Here is an 11,303-nt window from a genome sequence, read left to right as displayed (position 1 = left end):
CTGAAAACACAGAACTAGAACTTCAGTCCTGGGAAGGACCTCGGAGAACACTAGTCCCATCATGTCGCTATGGGAATCTTCCCTATAGCAACACGAATAAGATATCAGAGAAGCTTCCCCTGAAGACCTCCACGAAGGGAATCTCACTAATAATAGTACTGCTAATGACGCTAATAATAGCGCTCTAAGCTTTTACAAAGCATTTAACAAATATTTTCTCATTCCCATCTCACAATAACCCTGAGAAGTAGATGCTATTATCCTCACTTTACCGATGAGGAAACTGAGGCTGGCAGCAGTCAAGCTAAAGTGACTTTCTCTAGCTGTGTGGTCCTGGGCAAGTCACTTAACCCCAAATGCCTATCCTTGCTGCTCTTCTGCCTTGAAAATGATACAAAGAGGGCAGTTGGGTGACTCAGTGGATAGAGAGCCAGGCCTGGAGATGGAAGGTCCTGAGTTTAAATTTGGCCTCAGATACTTCTTAGCTATGCAACCCTAACTTGACCCCAATTAATGGGGCAGGTAGGTAGCTCAGTGGATAGAGAGCCAGTCAGGCCTGTGCCTAGGTTTAATTCTGGCCTTAGATACTTCCTAGCTGTGTGACCCTGGGCAAGTCACTTGACCCCACTTTCCCCCTTTACTGTTCTTCTGCCTTGGAACTGATGCTCAGTATTGATTTTAAAATGGAAAGTAACAGTTTAGGTTTTTTTCAAAGAATTGATACTAAGATAGAAGATAAGGGTTTTAATTTTTTTTTAATTTATAAAAGAAAGAAAATGACCTGCCCAAGGTCACATAGCTAGTAGGGTTATGAGACAGGATCTGAATTTAGGTTGTCCTAACTCCAAGGAGCTACTCTATCCACTGAGCCCTCTCTTAGCTCTTTGCTACCTCCTACGGGAGCCCCATCCACTTTTGGATAGCTCTAATGGTTGAAAAATGTTTGTTTCTGTAAAACCTAAATCTGCTGCATCTACCTGCTGAATCTCATTCTGTCTTCAGAGTCTAAGCAGAACGGTGCTAATCTCTCTTCTAGGTGAGAGTAAACGAGCATTTAGGAAATGTGTCCTCTGGGCCCGGCACTGTGTGAAGCAGAGCCAATCTAAGTACTGTATAGTTAGAAAATCTTGAAGCTTTTTGAACGATGTTTCCCAGAATTCCTTTTGATCTCTCCACCATGTTGTGTGGTCCCTTTTTGTATATAGTTTGCTGTAAGGGTTTCCTCTTTCTTTTTTTTCCCAGCATGCAGGGCTGATGAAGGTGACTTTTTGCTCTAGCTTTTTATGTTAGTTATTATTAATACATTTTATTAAATATAATATACTTAGAATATCAGATATTAATTTTTAAACTCACAGTACAAAAATGAGACAAGACCTGCCTTCTAGGGCCTTGTCCTGCTCTCCATCCCTTAACTTGAAAATTATATAGTACTTGATTTCTCTATTTTATTTTAAACCCTTACTTTTTGCCATAGTAACAGCTCTAAGACAGAAGGGCAAGGGCTAAATGATTGGGGTTAAGTAACTTGCTCAGGTTTATGTAGCTAGGAAGTATCTGAGGCCAGATTTGAACTCAGGGCTTCCTGACTCCACACCTGGCTTTCTATCCACTGAACCCCCTAGCTGCCCCAGCATTTGATTAAAAAAATTTTTTTTATCTTACATATTTTGTTTTCATATCACTGTCGTTTCCCAGTATAACCCTCTCCCCTCCTCTAGAGAACCATTCTTTATAATAATAATAATAATAATAATAATAATAATAAAGAAAACAATGGAGCCAGACAAACACAACCACCAAACCTGCTCCCATATGTCATATTCCACACATGTGGTCCCAGCCTCCGCAGAGAAGGGAGGTGCATCTCCTTATGTGGGAGTGATGGCAGCCAAGGAAGGGAGCTCAATCAATGGTCCATAAACATTTATTAAGTAACCATGATGTCCCAGGCGCTGTGCTAAGGGCTGCGGATACCAAACTAGAAAAAAGAGATAGTCCCTGCCCTCAAGGAGATTACCATCTAATGGGGGAAGACAAGACATAGAGGGAAGCTGAAAGGGGGAGATGAGGAGAAAACAGGGAGGGAGAGAGAGGGGAAAACTCAGAGAAGTAAGGCAGCCAGCTGGGAAATGTTCAACTTAAAATGATCTGGGGAGACTGATTTTGGGTAAGAATATCAGTTTATTGGTTGTATCCATTTATCAGTTAGGCCAGTATCAAAACCAATAAAACGACAGAGGGCCATGGCCCTCTCTCAGTGACCAGAGACCTCGAATCTTGGTCAGGAATCTCAATCAATGGAATTATAGGAGCTCATTCATTATTCAGCCCCTCCCTCAAACATCCCCAAACATCTCCATAATCATTTATTAACCAAGTTCTGTTAAAAGGGAAGGTATTTGGGGGGGGGGGGATTTCTTTTTTTATTATTTTTTTAAACCCTTAATTTCTGTGTATTGGCTCCTTGGTGGAAGAGTGGTAAGGGTGGGCAATGGGGGTCAAGTGACTTGCTCAGGGTCACACAGCTGGAAAGTGTCTGAGGCCAGATTTAAACCTAGGACCTCCCGTCTATGGGGGGATTTCTAAGGATAAAGCAAATACAAAAAACAGAAGACTGGATGGAATCTGTGACTCAGATCCTTACACAGGAACACACAGTAATTCTCTCTAAAATACAGCAAATGGGACCTTTTTGCTCCAGGGCCTTGATATAAGATTTTTTTTAAAATTTGAAATATTTTATTTAATTAGTTAACTAATTTAGAATATTTTCCATGTGTGTTCTTTCCCTCCCCTCCTTCCACCCCTCTCCCGTAGCCAACGAGCAATTTCACTGGGTTTTACTTGTATCGTTGACCTTGATACAAGATTTAATATATGAAATATATTTAGTATATGAAAAATAAATTCTCAGAGAAATGAGGTGATGGCTGACCTGAGCCCGCTCTTTAAATGGGGGAAGTTTGGTTTAGGGTGTCACAAGAGTGGTGAGCAATAAGGCATTTTGATTTACATGCCCTCACCAGATGGAATGGGAGGATTAATTTGATTCCTGTTCCCAGAACAAGAAGTAGAAGGCGGGAAGAGGGAGAAGAATAACATCGATTGGCCTCAGGGCAAATGGCAATATTATGGCTGAATGGATACATGTGAAGTTTGTCCCGGGTCCACTTAGAGCGGATTACATGAGTTTTTGTTGTTTTGTTGTTTTGTTGTTTATTTTTTAAACCCTTAACTTCTGTGTATTGGCTTCTAGGTGGAAGAGTGGTCAGGGTGGGCAATGGGGGTCAAGTGACTTGCCCAGGGTCACACAGCTGGGAAGTGTCTGAGGCCGAATTTGAACCTAGGACCTCCCATCTCTAGGTCTGGCTCTCAATCCACTGAGCAACCCAGCTGCCCCCTCAGGTTACATGAGTTTGATCGTGCACACTCAGCCACTTGGTCCCAAAGTGGGCGGCTGGAGCAACCTGTTCTCATCTGCCCATTCTAGCCAGGGAAGTCTTGAGGCAGACATCTCCCTAACTCACCATTGGTTTCGAGACCTGTTGGTTACTTCCAACCTGATTGAGCCCATCTACCAAGATGGTTTTACCAGGGCTGCTACAGCTTCTTGGGGCCCCAGGTATGAGTTGGGTAAAAGATGGACACCAAAAGCGGATGAGCAGCTTGTTGAGCCCTCACACTAGAGGCGCTGGTCCTCCATGAACACCCCACATGCCATGAAACCGGCTCTGTGGGGCACTTGAGCTTGATTGGATATGGCAGACACCAAGGACATCCACTGCATCCAGGGCCGTGGCCAACCGCCTTGATGCTTGTCTTGCCATTGGACGTTGATGACTCTGGAAGAGAGAGTGAAGACTTCCCTGCCTCCCTTAAATCCAATTCTTGTGCAAGTCTAGACGTCAGCAAGTGACATCACTGGGAGAACAGTGACAACAACAAGGGTGGAGTTCCAAAGATGAGTGAGTGAATTCACTCTCTCAGGGTGAAGGGCAGACTCTCTAGAAGTCTGGTCCCTACCTGCTTCTATTCAAGGTGGGATGGGGGGAGATGACAACAGGACAGACCAGGATCAATGAAAGGGAATGAAGTATGGTTCCTAGATTACAATCACTTACTCCTCAATCCCATTCAACTCAGTTCTTGGAGGGAAAAGCCAAGCTAAGTGGATTAATTCCCTCAGGGAGGAGGTATGCTCTCTGGAGATCTGGTCCAGAGGATGCACTTCCTGGTGGGGATTGGCTGGGGTGGGCAGCACAAAGTTGGGAAGCTTTGGTAGAGGACTAAAAAAACTAAGAAGGGGGCAGCTAGATGACTCAGTGGCTCTGGAGCTAGGTCTAGAGATAGGAGATCATGGATTCAAATGTGGCCTCAGACATTTCATATCTGTGTGACCCTGGGCAAGTCATTTAACCTCCAATACTTATTCCTTACCACTTTTCTGCCTTGGAACTAATATCTAGTATTGATTTTAAAATGGAAGGTAAGGGTTGAAAAGAAAGGACACAGTCCCTGTTCTTAAAAGGATTATTATATAATTGAAAGAGATATAATCTGCATGCTTGAGTACTTACTATAATACTCTAAAGATTTCAATATTTTGAAGGGTGGGCTCTCTGCTAATGATATTTATAATCTCAAAATAGTCAGTAGTTGGTAGACATTTGTTAAGTGCCTACTATATGCCAGGCACTGTGCTGAGTGATGGAGATACAAATATAAGTAAAAAGAAAAACAGTCCCTGCCCTTAAGAAGCTTACAATGTAAAAATTACAATTACAATGTAATACAACGTTCTCATTGTTTAGTCATATATAACTCTTCATGACCCTTCATGGAAAAAAAATACATACAATGCTAATAAAAAATACAATCTGAGGGGCAGCTGGGTTGCTCAGTGGATTGAGAGATGGGAGTTCTTAGGTTCAAATCTGGCCTCAGACACTTCCCAGCTGTGTGACCCTGGGCAAGTCACTTAGCCCCCATTGCCTACCCTTGCTACTCTTCTGCCTTGGAGCCAATACACAGAAGTTAAGGGTTTAAAAAAATACAATCTGTGTTCAAGGGAGAGATTCATGAAAGACAGGGAAGGTTTGTGGGACAGGGGAAAGAGCACTGGTCAGCGGTTCTCAATTCTCAGCCTGCCTCTCCCAATAAGTTGTTATGACATTGGACAAGTCATTTAATTTCCCTGAGGCTCAGTTTTCTCACCTAGAAAATGAAGATAATAGTATTTTCTCTATCCACCTCCTAAGCTTGTAATGAGAATTGAATTAGATGATGTTTTCAACATGCTTTGTCACCATAAATGTCAAATGGGGGGGGGGGAATCTCAGAAAATCACAGAATGTCAGAGACAGAAAGGAAATTTATAACATAAAACCCCAGAGTTGGAATGGTCCTTGGTATAGAACACAATGCTAGAAATTAAGGATCATTTAGACTATAACATGCCAGAGTTGAAGGGACTTTAGAATAGAGAATGTCAGAGAAGGGAGGGACCTGATAACATAGAGTGTCAGAGCTGGGAGGACCTTTAGGACATGAGATGTCAGAGCTGCCTTAGAATACAGAATGCCAGAGCTGGAGAACCTTCAGAACCCAGAATGTCAGAGCTGGAAAGGGCCTTAGAACCTAGAATGTTAGAACTGAAAGGGATCTTAGAACCCAGGATGTCAGAGCTGGGAGGGAGCCCTTAGAACACATGAGGTCAGAGCTGAGAGGGGCCTTTGGGACCATCTATCTAATCCAACACTCATTTTGTAGAGGAGGAAAGAGGCCAAGAGAAGGGATTTGACAGAGCCAAGATTAGACCCCAAGTATTCTGACCCCCAAGCTAGGGCTTTCCTCAGTGTCTGTATTGTAGGCAGCGCACCATGCCCTATTCTTGGCTCAGTGGATAGAGAATCAGGCTTAGAGATGGGAGGTACTGGGTTCAAATCTGGACTCACACACTTCCTAGCTGGGCAAGTCACTTACCCTTAATTGCCTATGCCTTTTTACTCTTCTTCTTTGGAACTGATACCTAACATTGATTCTAAGATAGAAGGGAAGGGTTTAAAAAAAGTCCCCAAAACTCCAACACCCTATCTAGTATACCATGTAATGCCAGAAATGATCCAGTCTGTAAATTAAATCTCTGAGGCAGAACTCTGAGCCAATAACTATTAAAAAGGACCTGACACCTTTAAACAAACAGAATCTCAGATCTTCTTCATGATCTGAGACCACTTTGTGCTCCATAGGACAAGTTTATACTTTAAGTCCCAGACAATTCAGATGGGATAGCCCAAAATAGAAAATCTCATTGGTGGGGCACCTAGGTGGCTTAGTGAATAGAAAGCCAGGCCTGGAAATGGGAGGTCCTGGGTTCAGATCTGGCCTCAGACACATCCTAGCTTGTGTGAACCTGGGCAAGTCACTTACCCGCTAATTGCCTTTTCCTTATCATTCTTCTGCCTTGTTATCTAGAATCAATTCTAAGAGAGAAGGTAAGAGTGAAAAAAAAATCTCATTGGTGGTCCTATGGTCGTATTGGGGTTCACAAAGTAAGGGCTGGTGAATCCCAGGTTGACAGGCTGGTAGATCTCCACCTGAGTGTTGGTGTAATGACCCTACAGTTGTTCCCCTGATGTTAAGTACAAGACAGGCAGAATCCCACCAAATGTTGGGCATAGACTCCTAAAATAACTAGAGGACTTTCCAAGAGGGGCCACAAGAGGGGCAAGGTAAGGGTCATCTTTGCTGAGGTCCACTGATTGCTGACTAGGAGGTCATACGATGAGCAATGGAATACTTACCCCCCCAAGTTGGGTAAGGGGAAGATGGCAGAGGGTAGCGGTCCAGAGGTCTTCTTCCCCATGTTGGCACTTACTCATCAAGCCACATGGGTGAAGGACCTCTAGCTAGGATATTTTTGTGGTTTAAGCAAGTACAGTCTTGGCACTTAGTATACAATCTTAAACCTACTCCTTCTAGCCTAAAAAGTCTTATGTAAGAAAGAATATTTTTAACCTAGCTAAAGCAATATATATTGCTTTATATATTGCACTAGACTGAAAAATATTGATTGGGAGTCAAAATAGGGGTCAAATTATTTCACAAACCACCTATGTGCCCAATCTTCAATTAATTTTAGTCAAGCCACTGATTAAAGGCCTATTACTACCTGCCCAACACTAGTGAAACAAAAATAAAACAGACAGTTCCTGCCCTTGAGCAGCTTATATTCCATGGAGGGAGACAACAGGTACACAAATAACTGCATATAAAATGTCATTGCTGGGATGGGGCATCCGCCTCAAGGGGAACCTGGAAATTTCATCTAGGAGGTAGTAGTTGAGCTGAGCTTTGAAGGAGGCTAGGAATTCCAAGAAGCAGAGGTGAAGGAGGGAGGGCATTCCAGGCGGGGGACACAGGTAGATTGTGATGAGTGAGAAGCCAGAAGCTTGGCACTATCTTTGCTAACGGTCTTTGTTTCTCTAGAAACCCCTGAAGAAGGAAGAGCCAGCTTTCCTGCTGAAATCATCTCTTTGCCTTGAGCTTGCAATCTTCGATTTGCCCTATTGTTTGCCTTTGATCGCCGTATTTGGAAGCCTGGGGAACTTCATCTTTTATGTTCCATACTTGACAGCACTTTGAGTGGAACCCTATGGGACACCTCCCTCCCCATGGAATTTAGGCCTGTCAGGGAAGGGCCTTCCCAACCAATTTCCCAGCATGGGATGCATAGGTGGTAAACATTAAATCACAGAATGTCACAGCTGGAAGCAGCCCCTGAGAGCATCTAATCCACTTCCCTTATTTTACAGATGAGGAAACTGAGTCCCTGAGATGTCAAGTGACTTACCTATAATGGCACAGCCAACAAGTAACAGAACCAGAATGTGAACTCGTGTCTTCGGACCAATCAATTGACCAACAAGCATTTGTTAAACTTCTCTCCACCCCTAGGTATTATGCATTGAAGACAGATGTAAAAGAGTTAAAAAAAAAACCAAAAAAACAACTCTTATCATGTTTTAAGATGAACTCTGAATAACCATAGAGCCTTCTGATGGAGTCTGGTTTTCAGAATATGTAGGTGGTCCCTGATTTTAGGCCATCAGGAATTTAACTACGTCAGAAAAACAAACAAATCATGGCAGCCATGTCAGAAGCCAAGAAAGTATTTGGGAGTGGGGTGAGCCACCCAATCTTAAAACCAGAATCATGAGTGAGCATCCTGACATTGACATTAGTGTTACCATGTTGTGGCCAGCTGGTTATAAATTCAAAGGTTATTCATAAAGATTTATTATCTGTAGAAAAATAACTTTTAAAAATAGATCTGTATTGATTGTTTTTAGTTTTTAAATCACCTAAATTTCCCCCTATATCCCTTCCCCTTCCTAGTCCCAGAGAGTTGCCTTTCATAATAAAGAATTTATTTGAAAAAGAAAAAGAGGAAGGAGAAAAAGGATTTTCAGCAAAACTGATCAACACATTGTAAAGTGAAATAGCACTGAACCCCTAGTTGGAAGTCTTCTTGGTATATTTTTCATACCATCATAGACTCATGGGATTTAAATTTGGAGACTTTAGAGACCTTCTCTTCCAACCTCTACTTTATAAGGATGAAGATGCTTATAGAATAAAAAGACCATAGCTTTAGAGCTGGAAGGACTTTAGAGGACATCAAATCCAACCTTTTCATTTTAAAGAAGAGGAAACTGTGGCACAAAGAGGTTAGGTGCCTTGTCCAAGGACACAGACTTAGTATCTGTAGTGGTATATTCCTGACTTCAGGTCCAGTGATCTATCATATTGCACTGCTTCTTACAATCTTAAAGTATAAGAGCTAGAGACCATTACCCATCTCTCAGGGTAGTGGTGAGGAAATTACTTTGTCAGTTTGAAAGTACTTAGAAAGAGATGAGCATTTTAAAAAGGATTCACCTGCATCACATTACAGATTCCCAAATTGGGGAAGTGACATGTCTAAGAACACAAAAATAATTAAAATCCAGAGCTGGGATTTGAACCCACATCTCAAGATTCCTGTGTTCTTTTTTCTATATCATGTTGCCTCCAGTGGCCTGGGATCATGGTTTTTTTCCTTTGATTTATGGGTGAATCAGGCTACCACTCATTCCATGGTCCTGAGACCCCAGAAAGGTTTGTGAAAGTGGAAAGTTGATGGAAGGATAGATATTCTCTAGAATGCCCCTCCAGAACCAGTCAGCCGAGGACTCTCCATGGAGCCCTCCCAGCAAAGGTCTGAACTCAACGGAAATATCCGAGGTATGGGATGCCCAGACACTCCAGGCACTCAAGATCTCTCTGGCTGTGATTTTAGCCATCATCACTCTCGCCACCATTCTCTCTAACACTTTTGTGATCATCACAATATTCCTTACTAAGAAGCTCCATACACCAGCCAATTATCTCATCGGCTCCCTGGCCGTGACGGACCTCTTAGTCTCCATTTTGGTGATGCCCATCAGTATCGCGTACACCGTCACTCAAACCTGGACTTTTGGGCAGATCATGTGTGACATCTGGCTGTCCTCAGATATCACCTGTTGTACTGCCTCCATCCTCCACCTCTGCGTCATTGCATTGGACCGGTATTGGGCCATCACCGATGCCTTGGAATATAGCAAGCGCCGTACATTTGGCCGGGCAGCGGCCATGATTGCCATGGTCTGGGTCATCTCTGTGTGTATCTCCATTCCCCCCCTTTTCTGGAGGCAGGCCAAAGCCCATGAAGAATTGGCAGACTGCCTGGTGAATACATCGCAGATCTCCTACACCATCTACTCCACCTGTGGTGCCTTTTATATCCCATCTGTGCTGCTCATTATTCTCTATGGCCGGATCTATGCTGCTGCTCGAACTCGGATCCTGAAGCCGCCTTCTCTGTATGGGAAGCGCTTCACCACTGCTCATCTTATCACTGGTTCTGCCGGCACTTCCTTGTGCTCCATCAATTCCAGCCTCCAGGAGGGGCAACCCCATCCGGGGGGCTCCCCACTTTTTATTGGTCCTGTGAAAATCAAGCTAGCTAGCAGCCTCCTGGAAAGGAAGAGAATCTCAGCAGCCAGGGAGAGGAAGGCTACCAAGACCCTGGGGATTATCCTGGGGGCCTTCATCATCTGCTGGCTCCCTTTCTTTGTCGTGTCTCTGGTCCTACCCATCTGCCGAGACGCCTGCTGGCTCCACCCAGCCATCTTTGATTTTTTCACATGGTTAGGCTATTTAAATTCCCTCATTAACCCAATAATTTACACTTGGTTTAATGAAGAATTCAAACAAGCATTCCAGAAACTAATAAGGTTCAAGAGAGGGCCCTAGTTTTCATCTTTTCCTGCTTGCTGTTGAATCCTTTTATCATTTGTTCATTAAAATCTGGAGGGGATACATTTCATACAGTTCACAATAACTCAAATGCCAAATGTCTTCTCTGTTATTCCCCAGAGATCACGAATTACTCCCCGCCTTAGACCTTGAATAGTACTTTATTTCGTTCCTCTCTGATGTACTGATCACAATGTATTTAGTTTGTATATATTTTGTATTTACTTACCTTGTGTCCAATTCCTCCCAAAGAATGTAAGCTCCCTGAGGGCAGGAATTGTTCTTGATTTTGTCTTTGTATCTCTGGCCCTTAGCAAATGCTTGTGGCATTGAATTTAATGTAACACTGTATATTATTGTAATTTGTGTTTTTGTTTTCTCCCTCTAGTAGACTGAAAGCTCCGTGAGGACAGGGCCACGTCTTCCCTAAATTTTGTATCTCCCCTAAGTGCACAGCACAATGTTCTGTACATAGTAGCTGCTTGATAAGCATTTATTGAGTTGAATGAATATTTTCAAAATCCCTACCCTGTCCACAGCCCTTTGCTAGGTACTATTGATGCAAAAATGATAAGAAACAGTCCTTGTTCTCCACAGGAGATGACAGTCTAGAAGGTAATAAGACATGTGTACCGTTAATGATGTTGCAAGTTGGAATGTGATAAGTATATAAGAGGAAGAAGAAATGATTCCATAACAGAACCCAGTTGGAAGAGTTCTTTTTTCCAGGGACTTGGATATTTCCAGAGCACTGTTCTGAGCTTTCTCTTCCTAATGCCTCCATTGTTTCTGAGTCACCCAGAATTGTGTGACTGCAAATGAATGGAAATATGGTTAAACTCTGCCCAACAGAGGCGCTGGCAGAGGCTCAGCTAACCCTGGGCTTCTTCTTTGGGGAATTGTAGGAAAGGTCTCTGATCCTTGGGGAGAAGATATCGGCCCAAGAAGAGGACCCATCC

General features: G+C 43.1%; 1 protein-coding gene across 1 annotated transcript; it reads left to right on the top strand.

The window, feature by feature from the left end:
- Nucleotides 1–9,207: 9,207 nt before the first annotated feature.
- HTR1D (5-hydroxytryptamine receptor 1D) lies at nt 9,208–10,341 on the top strand. Its single transcript, XM_044671324.1, has one exon. It carries the CDS (start codon nt 9,208–9,210, stop codon nt 10,339–10,341), a length of 1,134 nt encoding a protein of 377 aa, XP_044527259.1.
- Nucleotides 10,342–11,303: the final 962 nt, after the last annotated feature.

The sequence above is a fragment of the Gracilinanus agilis genome, chromosome 3 (genome assembly GCF_016433145.1).
Source record: "Gracilinanus agilis isolate LMUSP501 chromosome 3, AgileGrace, whole genome shotgun sequence".
NCBI classification, from domain to species: domain Eukaryota; kingdom Metazoa; phylum Chordata; class Mammalia; order Didelphimorphia; family Didelphidae; genus Gracilinanus; species Gracilinanus agilis.
Note: the sequence above shows the minus strand (reverse complement) of the source record. Positions and strands in the feature narration are given on the sequence as shown.